Source organism: Glandiceps talaboti, chromosome 6 (genome assembly GCF_964340395.1).
Source record: "Glandiceps talaboti chromosome 6, keGlaTala1.1, whole genome shotgun sequence".
In the NCBI taxonomy this organism is placed as follows: Eukaryota; Metazoa; Hemichordata; class Enteropneusta; family Spengelidae; genus Glandiceps; species Glandiceps talaboti.
Window position 1 is genome coordinate 3,812,975 of NC_135554.1, and position 22,500 is coordinate 3,835,474.

Below are 22,500 nucleotides of genomic sequence, written 5' to 3' on the forward strand. Positions count from 1 at the left end.
ATCAATGAATCTACATAAATACAGAATGCATCAATGAATCTACATAAATACAGAATACATCTATGAATCTACATAAATACAGAATGCATCAATGAATCTACATAAATACAGAATACATCAATGAATCTACATAAATACAGAATGCATCAATGAATCTACATAAATACAGAATGCATCAATGAATCTACATAAATACAGAATGCATCAATGAATCTACATAAATACAGAATGCATCAATGAATCTACATAAATACAGAATACATCAATGAATCTACATAAATACAGAATACATCAATGAATCTACATAAATACAGAATACATCAATGAATCTACATAAATACAGAATGCATCAATGAATGTACATAAATACAGAATACATCAATGAATCTACATAAATACAGAATGCATCAATGAATCTACATAAATACAGAATGCTTCAATGAATCTACATAAATACAGAATGCATCAATGAATCTACATAAATACAGAATGCATCAATCAATCTACATAAATACAGAATACATCAATGAATCTACATAAATACAGAATGCATCAATCAATCTACATAAATACAGAATGCATCAATGAATCTACATAAATACAGAATGCATCAATGAATCTACATAAATACAGAATGCATCAATGAATCTACATAATATACGTTTTTGATGCTTTTCATGTTACCTCAATTTTAACCCACATTGTTCAATGTGTTAATACATTCCATATACTTCTATCGTACGACAGGTACTCGCCTTTGAGACGCATTCTACGGAATATTTTAACCACACTACAAACGTGGTAATCAATATTACTGATATGAATGACAATTACCCCATATTTGACAAGGATACTTATACTAGCACGATTGATGAACACTCTCCTAATGGCACATTTGTCGTTCGCCTTAATGTAAGTTTTATACAACATATATAATATACATATCTGATATCATGAATAGTGTCGTTTATCAGTATGCATATACTTTGGAGCCGTCTTTTCGGAAGTCATTTTTATTTTGGCATGTAAAAAGACAACTCGGACCATTTAAAAGGAGGACGATATTATGCAAAGAAACGTACACTTCTCGTCTTGTAGATTATAACATTTGATTTACTGTCACTTCTATGTGATTGTACTCTACATCATAGCACCATCCTGATATTATTCATAGGCATAGATATAGTTTGGGAAACTAGAAAACAATGATCCAAATTCAAATCCTCTCACCTTTCGGCCCGTCATAGGTTTCAAACTACCTCCTCACTAACATTTTTTTTGCAAATGGCCCCCGTTTTCTCCTCCACCCTTGTTTTGAACTTCCCGTTCCCTTGTATAGCTTTGTTTTCAGAGAATTCTAATTTCACTGAGACTGATGTATTTATTGTCAACCGGTTATGTGGCCCTGGCTTCAATTTATATATAAATATTATATCAAAATATCAAAATATTTCAGGTGTGAGGATGGGGCGGGGGCGGAGGTTGGGGTTGGATAGGAGCGGTACACCATAGTGGTCGAAATGAAAGTATGAGTAAGATTTTAAAATCAATGGTTGTATTCTCATTTGTGACAAAGAACCTGGCATGGAGGGAAGTATGCAAAGTGATAAGCCTATGTGTGTGTGTGTGTGTGCGTACGCGCGCGCGCGCCACGGTGTGTATAAGTAAATTGTTATAAGGTCTTGTTAGTATAACCCATAACTGTATACATCATAGGGTTGATCTATAAAGTAAATATAATGGGATAGATACACATTCTATTGTGTTCATTTATTTGTCTTTTGTAGTTATAAACCAAGGTGTATTTTTATTTCTCTTTGTTACAGGCAACTGATGCAGACTCTGGCACATATGGGAAGGTAGCCTATGAACTTCAAGGTGGAGCGGAAGATTTGTGAGTTAATTGGTGTACCTTTACCTCCCGTAAGGGTACGGGAGGTATTAAAAGGGGAATGTCTGTCTGTCTGTCTGTCTGTCTGTCTATCTGTCTGTGTCATCATTTTCGAAAAATCGGTAGGCTCAATTGTAATGAAATTTGGGATATATAATCTTTAGGGTAATAGCTAGACCTGATTAGGTTTTGAGCCAGATCTGTTAATATTTAATTAGAAAAATTTGCATATTAATGAAATCAACTAATTACGCAATATCTTAAGACTGCATACTTCAATTTCAATATAATTTAGTATATTCGTTAAACATAACAACATACATTTGTCCTATAACATTCGTTGCTGTATCTTACAGCGTTAATGAATAATTTGTCCTGTAAAGCTTGTTGGTGTACCTTTCAGTGTTAATGAATAATTTGCATAATTAATGATCCATGGTAATTAGGCTATATTTTACGACTGCATGCTTCAATTTCAATACAATTCAGTACATACATTAAACATAACAAATTGTGTATGTCCTATAAAGTTAGTTGATGTACCTTACAGTGTTAATGATTAATTTGCATAATTAATGATTTTCGGTAATTAGGCTATATCCTAAGACTGCATTAAGCAGTATCATACACTCTTACATACATTAACCTAAGAAAGCACGCTTGTCCAAAAAACAAAGCCTGTTACCATAGATTTTTTTAGTTTAATGAGTTATTTGTATAATTAGTGATTTTCGGTAATTAGGCTATATCTTAAGACTGCATTAAGCAGTATCATACACTCTTACATACATTAACCTAAGAAAGCACGCTTGTCCAAAAAACAAAGCCTGTTACCATAGTTTTTTTTATAGTTTAATGAGTTATTTGCATAATTAGTGATTCCCTTACGGGAGGCATTCAGTTTAAATCTGGTCTGTAATACTAGCTGGTAGCTGTTTCCACATGTTTTACATTAAATAATATTATACCCCCAAAACGAATGTGTGGTCTCAACAAATCCCAACTCTACAAGTTACTAAAAATATGACTTGCTTTCTCCCTTATAGTTCTCATGTACACAAATAAATATATTCTTTTAGACCAGACCACACCACACCAGACCACACCACTCCCCACCAGACCACACAACACCGCACCAGACCAGACCAGACCAGACCACTCCACACCACCACTCTACACACTGACTACACTACACCACACCACATCACACCACACCACACCACACCACACCACAATAATTACACAACACCACACCACACCAAATAGTTTATACGCACTCTTTCGTAGATATAACACTACGTTGAATTTAAGGTATAGTTGTAATGTCAGTATCATTAAATTAACTTCCAGGGTTTTGCTGCATTTTTGTATGTCATAGGGCATCCCAACGTATATACACATGGAAATAAACTTGAAGGAGAATACGATTATTTTCTTAGAATAAGAACGTTAGAGCGCGATGAAATCAATTGATTATTTACTGCATTCCTGCTATCTAATTATAATGACCAAGTAAAGTACTATACTATCTACGACCTTTGAACCCTATGATTCACGTCCTAACTGTAATGCTCTTTCAACAATATTCAATGGTAGTCAAAAGAAAATTATATTCGAATGTATAAAGCAATAATACGCAATCAACTCTGATTGTCCATTACTCTATCTAACATCGGTCACCATGGTAACCATCTACAGTTTTATACTTAGACCGTCACATCTACATCTCTCATGTTTCTAGGTTTTATGTTGATCCTGATTCTGGTAATGTGACTGTGACGAATAGTAAAGGTTTGGACAGAGAAGATACTACCAATGATAGGTTCACAATAATAGCAGCTGCTTTTGACGACGGTCAAAGAACATCAACTTCAAAAATAATCGTCAATGTCAACGACATCAATGATCATGACCCGGTATTTGGAAATGACGAGTATGAAGGTTTTATTAAGGAAAACACAATTAAAACACAAATACTAAAAGTTCAGGTAAGTCCACAGAAAATATTCTCACAATAGAATGATTTATCTTATATTCTTTATGCAGGTGTGCCAAATATACCCTTATTTGCAAAACACTATATATTCGGAGTGGTGGATGTCGACAAAAGTTCTTCATTGCCTGGAAGACTCAACAGTTCTCGTAGGCGAGGGCCATGTTTCTTAATAATGCTAGGCTAACCATGGTGAGGTATATGTGACTGTGTTAGCATACAGTCACTCCTAACCGTGGTGAGGTATATGTGGCTGTGTCAGCATACAGTCACTCCTAACCATGGTGAGGTATATGTGGCTGTGTTAGCATACAGTCACTCCTAACCATGGCTGATAATCTTGGGTTAAATTATTAGTCAATCACCTTTCATTTGTTTATTCTGGTAGGCATTTACATCATAATCAAAGATTGAGAATATATATTCTCATTTTATCCTGGAACATAGCCAATGGAATGTTGTGTTACTCTAGGTGGAGAGGTAGTAACTCACTAAAATGTATAATTATTAGGTTATTAAAGAATCTATGCTGACAATAACTATTGTGTTTTGCTGCTCAGTTTGATTTTCGAATCAAAACTCCCAGTAACATAGTCTTCGTTCGACAGACTTCTCATACTTCTTCCACTGTCAGTGAGCTTAACAAATGCAACATAAGTAATTGTAACATAATATGGCAACTGTCATTGGACTCTTGACAGCTTCTCTAGCGGCGACAGAAGTCGGGGGAGTTGTGGTAACCATGACTACTAGAAACATTCAAACAGTCATAATATCTAATTTGTTGAGTTAAATATGGATGACATATAGACATCTTACAGTGAAATAGACTAAGTGACTATTTGAATGTACAGAGATATCCTTGGTGTAGATGACGTCATTCTTATATCATTGATGTGTAATAGATGAATACTAAAAGTTATTATGATGTCATATCAGGCAACAGATGAAGACATTGATGAAAATGGACACATTGAATACTTCATCGTTTCCGTAAGCCCATTCCAAGCTGAAGAAGTTTTCGTGTTAGACAACAAAACCGGTTCGTTAGGTGTCAAGTCTTACTTGGATTTCGAAGCCCTTCCCAAAGAAGTAAATGGAACGTACATCCTTGTTGTCATGGCACAGGATAACGGTGCCATCCCTCGTAACGATACCACAATAGTTAAAATCAACGTTGAGGTAAGCTTCAATATCGTTTAGAACTACATATAAATATGTAAATAAACTCAATAAATAAAATAAATAAATAAATAGATTAAATAGATTATGGTTGTTGTTGTTGTTGTTGTTGTTGTTGTTGTTCTTGACCTAAGCTTGATCTTATTACTGACCAATAATTGAACTCTGGTGACGAAGTACAGCCAGCTCCGCAAGTAGCTTTGGGCCACACGGAGACAAGGTGTAACATTCTAAGTGAGAGGATATGAAGTAGCAATGAAGGCAGTTTATGAAGATCTCCCACAGTGCCCGAAGTATAAAACACATATCCGTCAGTCATTACACAAACACACCACGGCTGTCGCATGGGTGTTTATATAATGACTGACGAATATCTCTTACTTAACTATTTTACCGTGTAAACATTTCACAAATAGTATGCACATGTCTTGTCATCAAACCTCCAAAGTAACTCCATTATATTACAACAAGACTATTGATTATTATCTGCAACCACATTTTGACTCTCAACAACATTTATATCAGAATATAAACGAATTTAAAAGGCGGAGAAAAAATAGCAAACATTACCAGTGTCAAGTATTAGCACCGATGATTACTTTGGAGTATAATTTTCTCCTTATTGTTGACAAATTTGAAACGTATTTGATTTTTGCGGCATTTTCTATTATGCTAAATAACGTAAGAAAGGATCATTTCTAATATTATACCATATACCTTGTGAACGCTCTAAAATAGAACTATTGAAATAAAAAGTTTGACTAAGTTTGTACACTTAAGAGAGAAACTGTGGGAAGCAACCAAAGTCAGAAAATTTGAAAGGTAAAAACTTATTTCCCATGATGCTTCTCCAAATTGTCCAGCAAGTCCTTCCAGAAGTAGAGTAGCCAAAGTTCATATCTCTATCTACACATCTATAGTAGAGTAGCCAAAGTTCATATCTCTATCTACACGTCTATAGTAGAGTAGCCAAAGTTCATATATCTATCTACACGTCTATAGTAGAGTAGCCAATGTTCATATCTCTATCTACACATCTATAGTAGAGTAGCCAAAGTTCATATCTCTATCTACACATCTATAGTAGAGTAGCCAATGTTCATATCTCTATCTACACATCTATAGTAGAGTAGCCAAAGTTCATATCTCTATCTACACTTCAATAGTAGAGTAGCCAAAGTTCATATCTCTATCTACACATCTATAGTAGAGTAGCCAAAGTTCATATCTCTATCTACACGTCTATAGTAGAGTAGCCAAAGTTCATATCTCTATCTACACGTCTAAAGTAGAGAAGCCAAAGTTCATATATCTATCTACACGTCTATAGTAGAGTAGCCATAGTTCATATATCTATCTACACGTCTATAGTAGAGTAGCCATAGTTCATATATCTATCTACACGTCTATAGTAGAGTAGCCAATGTTCATATCTCTATCTACACGTCTATAGTAGAGTAGCCAAAGTTCATATCTCTATCTACACGTCTATAGTAGAGTAGCCAAAGTTCATATCTCTATCTACACGTCTATAGTAGAGTAGCCAAAGTTCATATCTCTATCTACACGTCTATAGTAGAGTAGCCAAAGTTCATATCTCTATCTACACGTCTATAGTAGAGTAGCCAAAGTTCATATCTCTATCTACACGTCTATAGTAGAGTAGCCAAAGTTCATATCTCTATCTACACGTCTATAGTAGAGTAGCCAAAGTTCATATCTCTATCTACACATCTATAGTAGAGTAGCCAAAGTTCATATCTCTATCTACATGTCTATAGTAGAGTAGCCAAAGTTCATATCTCTATCTACACTTCAATAGTAGAGTAGCCAAAGTTCATATCTCTATCTACACGTCTATAGTAGAGTAGCCAAAGTTCATATCTCTATCTACACGTCTATAGTAGAGTAGCCAAAGTTCATATCTCTATCTACACGTCTATAGTAGAGTAGCCAAAGTTCATATATCTATCTACACGTCTATAGTAGAGTAGCCAAAGTTCAAATCTCTATCTACACGTCTATAGTAGAGTAGCCAAAGTTCATATCTCTATCTACACATCTATAGTAGAGTAGCCAAAGTTCATATCTCTATCTACACGTCTATAGTAGAGTAGCCAAAGTTCATATCTCTATCTACACGTCTATAGTAGAGTAGCCGAAGTTCATATATCTATCTACACGTCTATAGTAGAGTAGCCAAAGTTCATATCTCTATCTACACGTCTATAGTAGAGTAGCTAAAGTTCATATATCTATCTACACGTCTATAGTAGAGTAGCCAAAGTTCATATCTCTATCTACACTTCAATAGTAGAGTAGCCATAGTTCATATCTCTATCTACACTTCAATAGTAGAGTAGCCATAGTTCATATCTCTATCTACACGTCTATAGTAGACTAGCCAATGTTCATATATCTATCTACACGTCTATAGTAGAGTAGCCAAAGTTCATATATCTATCTACACATCTATAGTAGAGTAGCCAATGTTCATATCTCTATCTACACGTCTATAGTAGAGTAGCCAATGTTCATATCTCTATCTACACATCTATAGTAGAGTAGCCAAAGTTCATATCTCTATCTACACGTCTATAGTAGAGTAGCTAATGTTCATATCTCAATCTACACGTCTATAGTAGATGTGATTGAATCTAAGGTCAGTAGGAATGACTCTTCTGGGCTTCATTTAGCATACACTTAAATACAGCCAAGATGGAATATGAACTCATCTTTCTTTCCATGACATTCCCACAATACAATATAAGTCCTTCTATTCCAGGGTGTAAATGATAACGATCCACGTTTTGAGCAGAAGATTTATAGTGCAAATATTACAGAAGAATTCAAAGAAGACGGTAAGATTTCATTTGAAACGTTGCATTTATTTGATATATCAGGGTATTGTGAAAAAAGTGTGTGAGCTATAGTGTGTGTCTGTCTGTCTGTCTGTCTGTCTGTCTGTCTGTCTGTCTGTCTATCTATCTGTCTGTCTGTCTGTCAGCCTGCCTGCTTGTTTGTCTGTACTTAACGTGTTTTCTGATATATTTATTCACTAGATTTTGTGATCACTCTGCACGCCTCTGATGACGATGTTCCACATGAACCCTATCTGTTCGACACCATATTTGATTTTAGGATTGTCAGTGGGTCAAACAAATTCAGTGTCAGACCTACCAATGGTCGTTATAACGATACTGAAACTAGTTACACTAATATTTCAATCTCCCCTGGCCAGCAAGACATGGACGTTGACCGTTATGGAGCCTATTATGAATTGATATTACATGCAACAGATCGTGGTAGTCCACAAAATAGTGATGAGGCTACATTACACATCTACGTGGAGGACATCAATAACAAACCACCGTCATTTGTAGACAAATCTAAAATCACACATATGGCTGAAGGGACGTGTAAGTACTATGATATAATTGCTAGTTCACAATATCAGAAGCTTTCATATCAAAGTTTGCCATTGTGATTGTTGAGTAGAAGACTGAAAGCTGCTGAGTAACTGATAACATGCCAAGGTCAAACTGTACCAGTTGTAACTTGGGTATAATTGTGTAACTGATAACATGCCAAGGTCAAACTACATTAGTCGTAACTTTCATATAACTGTGAGAAATGTTAAATAGCAATTATTAGACAACATACATGTTAATTAGACAATGGACATGTTAATTAGACAATGTACATGTTAATTAGACTATGTATATGTTAATTAGACAATGGACATATTAATTAGACAATGGACATTTTGATTAGACAATGGACATGTTAATTAGACAACGTACATGTTAATTAGACAATGGACATGTTAATTAGACAATGGACATGTTAATTAGGCGATGGACATGTTAATTAGACGATGGACATGTTAATTAGACGATGAACATGTTAATTAGACGATGGACATGTTAATTAGACAATGTACATGTTAATTAGACAATGTACATGTTAATTAGACAATGGACATGTTAATTAGACAATGGACATGTTCATTAGACAATGGACATGTTAATTAGACAACGTACATCTCAATTAGACAATGCACATGTTAATTAGACAATGGACATGTTAATTAGACAATGTATATGTTAATTAGACAATAGAAATGTTAATTAGACAATGGACATGTTAATTAGACAATAGAAATGTTAATTAGACAATGGAAATGTTAATTAGACAATGGACATGTTAATTAGACAATGGACATGTTAATTAGACAATGTACATGTTAATTAGACAATGGACATGTTAATTAGACAATGGACATGTTCATTAGACAATGGACATGTTAATTAGACAACGTACATCTCAATTAGACAATGCACATGTTAATTAGACAATGGACATGTTAATTAGACAATGTATATGTTAATTAGACAATAGAAATGTTAATTAGACAATGGACATGTTAATTAGACAATAGAAATGTTAATTAGACAATGGAAATGTTAATTAGACAATGGACATGTTAATTAGACAATGGACATGTTAATTAGACTATGGACATGTTCATTAGACAATGGACATGTTAATTAGACAATGGACATGTTAATTAGACAATGGACATATTAATTAGACAATGTACATATTAATTAGACAATGGACATGTTAATTAGACAATGTACATGTTAATTAGACAATGCACATGTTAATTAGACAACGTACATGTTAATTAGGCAATGTACATGTTAATTAGACAATGGATATGTTAATTAGACAATGGACATGTTAATTAGACAATGGAAATGTTAATTAGACAATAGAAATGTTAATTAGACAATGGAAATGTTAATTAGACAATGTACATGTTAATTAGACTATGTATATGTTAATTAGACAATGGACATATTAATTAGACAATGGACATGTTGATTAGACAATGGACATGTTAATTAGACAACGTACATGTTAATTAGACAATGGACATGTTAATTAGACAATGGACATGTTAATTAGGCAATGTACATGTTAATTAGACGATGGACATGTTAATTAGACGATGGACATGTTAATTAGACGATGAACATGTTAATTAGACGATGGACATGTTAATTAGACAATGTACATGTTAATTAGACAATGCACATGTTAATTAGACAATGTACATTTTAATTAGACAATGGACATGTTAATTAGACAATGGACATGTTCATTAGACAATGTACATATTAATTAGACAATGTATATGCTAATTAGACAATGTACATGTTAATTAGACAATGGACATGTTAATTAGACAATGGACATATTAATTAGACAATGTATATGCTAATTAGACAATGTACATGTTAATTAGACAATGGACATGTTAATTAGACAATGTACATGTTAATTAGACAATGTATATGCTAATTAGACAATGTACATGTTAATTAGACAATGGACATGTTAATTAGACAATGGACATATTAATTAGACAATGTATATGCTAATTAGACAATGTACATGTTAATTAGACAATGGACATGTTAATTAGACAATGTACATATTAATTAGACAATGTACATGTTAATTAGACAATGTACATGTTAATTAGACAATGGACATGTTAATTAGACAATGGACATGTTAATTAGACAATGGATATGTTAATTAGACAATGGACATGTTAATTAGACGATGGACATGTTAATTAGACAATGCACATGTTAATTAGACAATGGACATGTTAATTAGACAATGGACATGTTAATTAGACAATGGACATGTTAATTAGACAATGGATATGTTAATTAGACAATGGACATGTTAATTAGACAATGGACATGTTAATTAGACAATGGACATGTTAATTAGACAATGGACATGTTAATTAGACAATGTATATGCTAATTAGACAATGTACATGTTAATTACGCAATGGACATGTTAATTAGACAATGGATATGTTAATTAGACAATGTACATGTTAATTAGACAATGCACATGTTAATTAGACAATGTACATGTTAATTAGACAATGGAAATGTTAATTAGACAATGGACATGTTAATTAGACAATGGACATGTTAATTAGACAATGGACATGTTAATCAGACAATGTACATGTTAATTAGACAACGTACATGTTAATTAGACAATGTACATGTTAATTAGACAACGTACATGTTAATGAGACAATGGACATGTTAATCAGACAATGGACATGTTAATCAGACAATGGACATGTTAATTAGACAATGGACATGTTAATTAGACAATGGACATGTTAATTAGACAACATACATGTTAATTAGACGATTGACATGTTAATTAGGCAATGTACATTAGGGGTTAATTAGGGGTCGATTTCATCCAGATTTTGTATAGCAATAAGTTGAAACCGTGAGCTCTGAATTTTGGTGCGGACTCAAAAAACAATTTGATTGGATTCATTGTACCATTGTACAGCTGAACATGTACATTAACCAACAGGTGATTCAATACTATTCAGGATGTATAATATTATGAGTAAGTCATTATATCTGTCAAAACAGTTTCAAAAAAGTCTCAGTTTAATATAAAACTTAAACCGTGTCCGACTCTGTCAATGTAACATGTTTTAAACTCAGAAAAAAACTGCTTTAAGATTTTGTAGTTTGTATCTTTGCTATTAAATAGGAGGAGTAAATGTGGCCTTCTGAAACACATGATGATATTCAGATGATGTTAATTTGATGCCCTATTTAATCATTTGGTATAACTTATTTTGTTCACACTTAGCTCCAATTAGGAGCGTACAATGTATATGCCACGATTTATGTTATAAGTCATCAAAGATTTTATTATAATGAGTGCATTTTTGTACCATTTTAAAGTGGGTGTGAAAATAATACCTTTCAGTTACTATCACGACGATTCAAAATTTGCAGAGAAGAGTTAATATTGTGAAAGGAATTTGTAATTCAGGCGAGAAGAAAGTGTTGCATTTTGGGTTGTATCAAGAATTTGTGATAGTGTTGGGTCGCATGATACGTGCTTTCACTAGGACTAATGTCCATGTACAATGATGATGACAGGTGAAATTTGAGTATTTGCATATTAGGTATCAACATACCCTACTGTATCAATTTGTTGTCATACACTTTCCCAAGTAAATCTGTGTAAATATAAGACTAGTCAAACTGTCAGCCATAAGACTATTGTTTAATTTGTGTACCCTGCTGGAAGCATCCCCTGTATCAACGGGAACTTACTTCTCAACGACCATACATACTCCCTCACAATGAACAGTAACAGATACTGTAAAAATCTGTTATGTATAACTTTTTATACTCCAATAAAAATCTTTTAAATACAAAAAAAAGAAGAAGGAGGGAACACCGGAAAGTTCTCATCTGTAAGACCCAGTGATATTGGTTAAGTTGTAGTTAAGAAACATTTCTTTACTTATTACCCTCAGATGAGCCTGAGTGTTCGAGCCTTGTGGCAACAATGAATGCTAATGATCCAGACAAAGGTAATGAGTTGCTGTATGAAATCACTGGTATCAAAGCTACGAATGAAAGCGGAGATGACGTAACTGGTAAAGATTTCCAGTTTTGCATCAGTCCTTCAAATGGTTCTGTTTATGTAAATGAGTCTCTGGATCGAGAGGAAGTTGAAATATTTCATTTAGATATCTTTGTAAAAGATAGAAATGCAGCCAGTCATCTCCCTGATCAGAATGACACAGGTATGTCATCTCTCCTATCTGTGAAAGTGGTTTAATAATGCCGTACAAATATACATTGTTTAATGCTTGACGCATGAACGTTATTTTAAGATTTCAAATTTTATGGACGAAGTCTTCTATAGATATTTGTTATTTGATGGTAGTGTTGTTGATAAATTAATTGCAAATAGTGACCGACGGCCATCACTGATTAGTTCTTTTTAATTGGTCTCAAGACAGACAAGGTCACATTCAAATGATGTACATGTAGCTATGTAAAAGGAATCCAGAGTAGTTACCTTGTAAAAAACCACGGAAATAATTAAAACGAATAAAAATGTGTATTCACGTACTAAATGTTTATACGCTATAATAAATGACACAACAAAATAAAGAAATCAAAGTTGAACACCCATGTCACATATCTGAGTGTTTTCGTGTCAACAAATCAGGACTCTATCAGCGACCATTTTGTATTTTTACTGATAAATTTGTGTATCAGATTTTTCTAACTTGTGTGTTTTTGAACGATAATATACTGTAATATATATATGGATATAAATGTCTAAATCAACAGATTGACATTTGACCGGATGATACTCGTCAATAATTTACTCATTATCTGTTAACCCTTTTTCAAAATTGACACTGCACACATCAATTTTTCCTTTAGCTACATTGGAAGTGAGAGTCACCGATGTGAATGATAATCGTCCTGTATTTGTAATCAGCGATTCATGTGTGTCATACTATTGTGGAACGATCCCGGAAGAGAATCGTGATGTCATATATACTGACGTCAGAGCCATAGATCCAGATAAAGGCAATAACGGGATAGTGGAATATTATATTAATGAGACAGATCATTTCCAAATCAACAAGCTTACAGGTATGTTTAATTTCAGCCATTGAGAAACGATATTATTGGTACATTTGTCTTTAGACCCCTAGTAAGTGGATGGGGTGTTCCTCACATATCTCCTTGCCAAACTGTACGAATGCAAAGACACGCACAGGCACAGAACACATACACAGACATACGCAGGCGGAGACAGGGACATACAGACACAGACACAGACACAGACACACACACACACATGTAAGGATGAAGGAGTCTCAATTTGGAGAACAGTGCTCAATTCAATATTAGTAGCAGAACATTATCTGAGGAATTAGTTGGTCACAATCTTTAGACAATTGGTTGCACTTGGCAATGTCTGTTTGTTCACTAGTTGAACTAGTCCATTTTTGAAAATGTTTTGTTAGGTAGAATATAAATGACTTAATCTCAATATTATCAACCATTGGATGTATGGAGTCATAAATTGGTGAACTTGTATGTATACTTGCACACATATCATACCGTATGGAACACATATCATACCGTATGGAACACAGTAAACAAAACCTGTCACGGTGTATTTTTATAAGTGTTTGAACTATTTTACCTTCTATAACAGAACGTTATGGTATGTGTCTGTCTGTCTGTCTGTCTGTCTGTCTGTCTGTCTGTCTGTCTGTCTGTCTGTCTGTTTGTTTGTTTGTTTGTTTGTTTGTTTGTTTGTTTGTATGTCTGTCTGTCGTATAATCTTAATGATCATAATGTTTTTATTTTTGTTGTAGGTGTTATATCCATCAAACATGTCATAGATCGTGAAGTGTCTGACCAACTAAATATCACCGTTCTTGCCAAAGACAAGGGGGAGCCATCTTTATCAAATGATGTTCTGGTTTATTTTGACATTACTGATATCAATGACAACGAGCCTGAGTTTGTCAACTTGCCAAACAACATTACGATATATGAAAATGCAACCATTGGTAGTACAGTGTTTATAGTGTCTGCTATTGATGCCGATGTTGATAACCATGCAGTCATAGAGTATTCTATTAATAGTGCTGGCAACACTGCTGGTGCGTTTAACATTGATAAGACCACAGTAAGTAGCATCCTTACAATTGTTGACTAGCTTAGTTAACCATACAATCATTATCATTGTTAATTAGAGATTACTGTGATCATAACTTCATTTATTCAGTGGTGGAACTAAAATTTTTGAACTAAAGCAACCCAATTAGGGTCACGGATCTTAATGTGAATAGGCAGGTAAATGAGGTAATTTTATAATTCGTCATTTACATCTTGTGTATTTCTGTAACATCTCAAGACATGATCCTCTCTGCCTCGAGAGTTACCTTCTTAATTTTATTTCATTTTCAGGGCGTTGTCTATGTTAATAATGACCTTGATAGAGAAATCCTTGAAACATATGACCTCACAATCACCGCAACTGATAATCCTAGCCAATCTCCGAACCTGAAAACATCAGCCGTGGTAGGTAATAACTATATAGTGATTACATAGTACTATTCAACATAGGTCTTTGCTGAGTCGAGTATAACACGGATGACACAATTGCAAGGATACGAGTCGAAGGCAGAGGTGACAAAACTCTTATGCCACTCCGGTGTCTATATGACTATATGAAAAATGTATTGATGGAAGAAAGGGTAAAATTATGGTGATTCTGAATGTGTTTACGTTATAATTTAAGGCCCACAGAACCCGGATATACATACGATATATTTTGTATTTGAACACAGTTGAGCTTACATATAGCATAACAGACATCAACAATGGCCTGCATAGAAGATTAAGACTGTCAATATCAAGACTGGGGTGCGGAGGGGATGGGCGATGGATGAGATAGATTGACACTTGTGATTGATTTGATAGGTAGACAGCATAATTACCATATATAGAGTAAATATTCTGACACAATTGGATTTTGACAATTTGTTGTACCTCGGACCGGACCACCATACGTCTGAGGTTGTACCTGACACACTACTGCTAAATTATATGAATCATCAAAATCCACATATCTTCATTCATATACTTCGTATCATATTAATGATTTTTTTTTATTAAGATTAACATTTCAGTGTTGAAACAGTTGTATAGCCAAGGTATAGAAAAGCTTGGTAATGCAAGATAAATGTAATAAAAACACACAAATTTAAATTGAAATGCGTCGGCATGATCATGATTAAAGACATATTAACCAAACCATATATACGATAGGAGTTTTGTATAATTGTTTTAGTTGGTGAGAGCTGTCACACCTTCTTTATTGTGATGTACATTACGTGTCATTATCTTTGCTATTTAGTTAACAGTACAACTTTTAGATGTGAATGATAATCCTCCAAGATTTACCACACTGGAATACAGCACTGAAACAAGGGAAGACGAGATAGTCAATACAAATATAATCAGTGTAACAGCAACAGATGAGGATTTAATTGAAACTGATATTACGTACAGCATTGGTGACAGGAATGATTCCACTCCACATGGATGTAAGTACTTTCTATGCTGCTGTTTTCTTCTTCTTTTTAAAACATTTGTATTGCAGTTGTGAGAATTATCTAAGTTTCACAGCAAGATAGAAATTCTCACAACGATATCTACCTAGAGCATTATTCTGCCATGTGTGTCAGCATTTACTGGTCAAGAAAGTAAGAATTTATCTATTTGTACGTCAAAGCTGACATGGTCTAAAATAACATTTGAATATATAACATTACTGAATTCTCTGTTATACACAATCTAACCAATTATTTATGCAAATTATATTATTTATTCAGCCGGGGTTATTTGTTTTACTACAGTCATGGAGTCTGTGGATTTGGATGGACTTGCACCGTGATTCTGTTGCTAGACATCTGTCATCTTGTCTATCGATATTAATTCTACATTTTATCACATAGTTCTCAGTGAAACCTTGCGAAATTCAACAGTTATTTTCATTGCGTTGCCCATCTGGAAAACGACTCCAAATTGTTCAGATGTTCCAATTATCATACCAGTCTCATATGTAACTCTTTAACAATCAAAATCAACAGTTTCCCTACATATAAACTCTTTCGACTTTTGAAGTTAAAAATAAACAAGGGACAAATACATGGTTTTGTACTATAGCGATGTTACTGTTCTTTACTTTTCAGATTTGTTTAAAATAGAGCCTGGTACAAATGATGGCGTACAGATAGGAGTTGTTAAAGTGAATAGGTCATTGACAAGTCAGCATGGATTTTATTTCCTGGAGCTGATAGCTACTGATAGTGGTAAACTGTCTTCTAGTGCATCATTGATAATTGAAGTGTTTGATATCAATGATAATGCACCCGTGTTTATATCAGTTAAGATTGGTGACAGCACGATAAATCTAAATGGAAATACCACTGTTAGAGTTCATGTGACTGAGGTAGGTTTGCAATGATTCTCAGTCTTGATTGAATATACAAGTGACATCAATTTTCCTTGCAAATCTATCACGTTAATTGAGTGCATGTTGTTTGATTAATGCATTTCAACACAACTTGGCTCAATATTCAATACTACGTGAGATATGTGGGATAATTGGTTAAAGTGTTCCTACAGCTGGTGTCTGCATAGTCGTTATGAGATGCAAACAGTTCAATACAGTGTCAAATTATAAGAACCAGAACCAAATCCCCAAAGGTAGGCTTGCCAAATAGTTTGGCCAAATAGGGTACAGATAATATGAATTGTGCACATTAATATACTATTACAAATATTCATACCTTGATTGAGTCAATGATGACTCTTTACATTGGGATGTCAAGGACAGAGTAGAGAAATGTACAAATTGAATGAAAACACCCTGAATATTCCAAATTGGCCACTAGCTGTAACTGGGGTGTTATTTTTGTGTCCAGACAACCAACATTACATTATTAAACTACCAATAATCAGACATTATACATGTTATTAGGGCCTGGTTTATCCATAAATAGTACAGTAATAAGTTGAAATCGTGATTCTTTGGGTTCTGATTTTTGAGTGGAACACAATTTAATTGACTGGATTGCATCATACTATGTGTACAGCTATACAAATATATATTTAGTCACTGATGATTCTTGCTGTGTATGGTGTATGATAATACACCTAAGTCATTATATCTAGCAACCAGTTAAAAAAACCCATTTCAGTTGCAGCTAGTGTAGCTATGACGTCAATTCTTGAAAAGAAACATCTGCAAACGTAGTGTATTCTATTCGTCTTACTTAGGATACCTCGGATTACAGTGGCTCTTCTCGACATCTGTGCACCGTACATGCCAAAGATGATGATAAAGGACAGAATGGTAATATTACTTACACTTTCCGTGAAGATGTCGATCCAAGCTTTAACTATTTCGACGTGGCTAAAGTGTCAGGTGATATCTCCATTAAAGGTGGTCATACCATAGACAGAGAAGTCATCGAGAAATATCCGGTAAGGTGTCGAAATTACGGTGTTTACCATCTACCAGTGACTCCTATGTTATTATATGTATTTGACCATGGGTGACAATGATGCATTGATTTATATTATTGTACAATCAAAACCAGGATTAATTTACAGAGTACAATGTAATAAAAATGTAGCGTTAGATTGATATACAGTCAAGGTAAAGTTAGAAACTACATTAATACTTTCTGTACCAAAATGTAAGCATACATGACTCTCATCATGAAAGCCTATAATCATTACATTAAAAAAAGAAAATATTGCTCAGAGATAATTAAATATTAGATATATACAAAACAGGCTTGTAAATCTTTAATTTCAAAAATAATTTTTAAGGCGATTGTTAAAAAGGTAGCTTAGTTAAATTCTGTTGATTGTAGCAAGAAACCCCTGGTGTTGACAACTTTTCGCAGTTGTCATGAGTTGTTATGGAAACCATAAACTGTTACAGGGTGCTTTCATTGATGACATCACCGTTCAGTTTGTAATCTACCGATAATCATTTACGTGGACCGATGTGTAGATTATTGCATGGTGTAGCAATGTGTACTTTGATATCAGATGTCCTAATAGTTTACTATCAAATACAGTAATACAAACTACTGTTAGTTTGTATTTGTGTACAGCTGAAATTAGTAATTTATGTGAGATATAACGTTTGTTAACTACACGGAGCCAACGCTACCGTCACGTATACTGTGAATGATAACACTATGGCAACGGATTTATTGATATTGATATTTTCATAGCTCTACATCCTGGCCACAGACAATGGTGTACCAAATCAACTGTCAGCTGAATTAGCTTTACAGGTTATTGTTGATGACATAGATGACAATGAACCAACATTCCAGAGAGACAAAGTAAGTTAAAATGAATTCGGAATGATATACAATTGAACAATTGTTTCAGTTCTCGTGTATGTTCGACGTTTATTACCATTGATTTATCAGTATTGAAGAATGATTCACTTTCGTTGTAGGTAATGAGAGATCGCTTTGTAGGCCAATACGCAAAACCTTCAACGTTAAGCGTACATTTGCTACTAGAATTAGTAGTTGATAATAAATAACTTTGTAGATATGAAAAAGCGGTGTGTGTTCTAAGTCGTGCAATTTGTGCTAACTTTGCGACTGATTCGAAGGTAAGAATGCATTTGTCTTTTAGTTTACTATAACTTAATAAGAGTATAGCTTTTGACTAAACTTTCACATGCACTAAATGCGCATGCAAAAAGACAAAAAACAACAACACACAAGCAAGCAAGCAAGCAAGCAAGCAAACAAACAAACAAACAAACAAACAAACAAACAAACAATACATACATACATACAAAAACATCGGTTATAATACTAGTTGGAAAACTACATTTTGAGAATTATCTATTATTTTGAGAATTAATACTTCATAACAACCAAGCAATTTTCAAAATAAATGAACAGTTGAAAGTAAGTCTTGCATGTCGAGGAAACAGAGTGAAAAATAGTTTTTGTATTATTTTTGCAATATCAACATAAATGTAGACTCACATTCGGACATTTCATAAAGTCAATTGTTGTACGAAACAGTTATTATTGTTACTTACTGTAAAAAATTGATTAGCAAATTTACCTAAAATAACCCACTCAGTAAAATGACACCGAACCAAGGGAGTAGTTTTACCAGCACTTTTGATTATATAAAGACAATCATTAGCATTTTGTTTAATAGTTAATAAGTGGTTCTTTTGTTAGGAAATTCATTTAATCAGTACGGGTTCCTACGTGAATTGTGTGTTGAATGTTGGTTTATATGTCACACGAATTTCAAAACGGATACCAATACAGTAGGTTTGCTTTCTCAAAAATCACATTACAAAGAATTGCCTGCTTATAATTTCAACTTAAAAATTATGTTTAATATTTTGTCTACCAGTGATGCACCTACATCATCAAAATTGTCTATTTTGGTCTTAGGATGGTATGCCAATCCCTGATATTCTAGACATAATAGAGGAACATGACTATGATGGTCAAAGTATCGGTAATGTCACTAAAGCTGATGATTTAGATATTGGAGACAATGCTGTCAACTATTACTTCATTATTGGTTTGTATATAATCATTCTCATCGGACCTGTATGTTGGGGGTGGGGATGGGGTTGGGATGGGGTGGGGTGTGGGTGGGGATGGGGTGGGGATGGGGTTAAAGGAAACCAAGAAGGTAATTTATGTGTAGATATACACACTGTAGGTGAAGTGTCCATCTATGCCGTGTATGTAATGATAGAGAAACTTTTACATAACATAACATAGCAAATATACAAACTGATGTACATGTACATACAATGTACCAGTTAATATTAAAATATTTGACACATGGAAAGAATTGGAAGGGAAACGTGTAACTATAGTTTTAAAAGTACTTGGATGATGTATACTGGAATTTGATACGTGTACTTGAAACCAAATAAATAATCTACCTTAACTTAAGTGATAATATCTCAAAATGATCTCAATAACTCTTTAGTTATATTATTATCATACTTTGTAATTGATAATAGGGAGCTTTAGGTAATTATGATGGGGAGGGGGAAATTAAGCCTGCCACATAAAATGTGACCCTCCCCCTATTCCATTTTCTAAAAAGTGTCCCTCCCTCAATTTCCTTTCTCTAAAACATGACCCTCATTTTGTTCAAATATTTCAAAACTCATTGCTGTCAGAGGTGAAAAGTGACACTATGCCCAGAATCAAAGGTATATATAAAGGACTCGATCCCACTGCTGCCACCACATGGCAATTTCAAAGACATTAGTTGTTTTACACTATGTTAATACAACCACAGTGAATTATACGAAGATCTGCGAAGGAACTACTTTAAATGATTTCCATGTTTTGATTGGCTAAGCTGAAGGCCAGAATTCCCAGGGACTAGAAGGGTGTACGACTGACATTGTCGAGACCTAGGTCAACATCTCCAATCCATTCCGTTTTTACACTATCTTACCAACTTTGTTCCTCGTCTCTCATGCGAGATGCACTCCTCTCCTCATACCACAACTAACAATTTATTTACTGAGTGATTGTCAGCAGTAATTTGACTTTTAAGTTGTGATGTTACTGCAAATGGTGGTGGAATGGTGGCAGTGTTGGCATGTTTAATGGTGGCAGCGGTGGGATGTGGAATATTGCAGCTGTGGCATGTGGAATGGTTGCAACTGTGGGACGTCAAAATCACAAAATGATGAAAAGTTTGATAATACAATGTGTCAAAGTAAAATTTGACACTTCCCTAATATATTTTCTCTAAAATGCGACACCCATATCCTCCTGGCCCGCCCCATTACTATTACTGAAGGCTCCATAATTTTAGACACACATATTTGTAGGACAAAATGCAGTGAAACAATATTTAAGATGTTTATATTTGATTTTAGAATCTAAAGAATATATATTTAATGTATTCAAAATATCCCCATTTCTATTCTTTTCATTATGCAATGTCAGCTGGAGATGAGTTTGGGAGATTTACCTTGGATAAAGTCAGCCGTAGAATATATGTTAATGATGCAGTCATTGACCGAGAAGATATCTCAATCTATAATCTAGTCGTGAAGGCGGATCCCAGCCCAGACTGGAATGGCATCCAGAAAACAATTATATCTAATGATGATACTACCGATTGGACTGACACAACACTGCATCTTGTTACTATCAACGTTATTGACATCAATGATAATGGTCCTATCTTTAAAAAGACAGATTACACGACAGGTGAGTACATGGTCGAGGAGAAAATGATTCAATATTTATTATTGGTCAAAGTCCCCATTCTCTTCGTTTATTCCGATCATCATGTAGCATTTATCTATGTCGATGGCAAAAATGAAAGGCTTTATCATCCTGCAGCCAGTCCACATTTTTTGGTATAATCAGATCACTTTGCACTGCCGCTATACTGTTTACTGTCAATGGAGGGCGGGCTGTAGAGCCGATGAAAGTGACTTTTCTTAGTTTATCTAAACAAAAATATTGTGAGTTTCATCAACAATAAAGAAGTATTGACATTACCTCAAACACAGATCCAAATCAATGTATAGAGTGACTACTGATTAAAAGGTGATGATTTAAATGCTATTTCTTGATGTAAGTTTCCCCAATATGGTAATGATAAACGCAAATGAATAAGTAAAAATGTGTAAAGATCCATAATTAGTAAGTGGCCAGTACAGCTTTCACTTATAACATTGTAGATTTAGATAAATATTAATACTTGTATATTGATATTGTGTATATAAATAATTGTATGACAACAGTGTCCAGTGTCTAGATCTATGTAATCAAGTAATCGACAATTATATTCATTCTTTGTCTCATTATAGCAGGGTAGTGTTATAATTATGTTTCAGTAAATCATCTTTCTTTGACACTTGTTGTATATAATAAATTGTTATATAAGTAGTACTTTCAAGAACCCAT

At 34.0% G+C, this 22,500-nt stretch overlaps 1 protein-coding gene across 1 annotated transcript in view; it reads left to right on the top strand.

Moving 5' to 3' along the window:
* LOC144436463 (cadherin-23-like) overlaps nucleotides 1-22,500 on the top strand; it is a 51,098-nt gene that overhangs the window by 18,228 nt on the left and 10,370 nt on the right. The window contains exons 13-28 of the mRNA XM_078125260.1: nucleotides 748-912; nucleotides 1,827-1,894; nucleotides 3,633-3,879; nucleotides 4,824-5,066; nucleotides 7,852-7,927; nucleotides 8,129-8,485; nucleotides 12,466-12,738; nucleotides 13,391-13,606; nucleotides 14,341-14,657; nucleotides 14,939-15,052; nucleotides 15,891-16,080; nucleotides 16,729-16,988; nucleotides 17,819-18,025; nucleotides 18,790-18,903; nucleotides 19,996-20,128; nucleotides 21,529-21,795. Of these exons, the coding sequence (XP_077981386.1) occupies nucleotides 748-912; nucleotides 1,827-1,894; nucleotides 3,633-3,879; nucleotides 4,824-5,066; nucleotides 7,852-7,927; nucleotides 8,129-8,485; nucleotides 12,466-12,738; nucleotides 13,391-13,606; nucleotides 14,341-14,657; nucleotides 14,939-15,052; nucleotides 15,891-16,080; nucleotides 16,729-16,988; nucleotides 17,819-18,025; nucleotides 18,790-18,903; nucleotides 19,996-20,128; nucleotides 21,529-21,795 (3,247 nt within the window). The remainder of the gene's footprint in view (nucleotides 1-747; nucleotides 913-1,826; nucleotides 1,895-3,632; nucleotides 3,880-4,823; nucleotides 5,067-7,851; nucleotides 7,928-8,128; nucleotides 8,486-12,465; nucleotides 12,739-13,390; nucleotides 13,607-14,340; nucleotides 14,658-14,938; nucleotides 15,053-15,890; nucleotides 16,081-16,728; nucleotides 16,989-17,818; nucleotides 18,026-18,789; nucleotides 18,904-19,995; nucleotides 20,129-21,528; nucleotides 21,796-22,500) is intronic.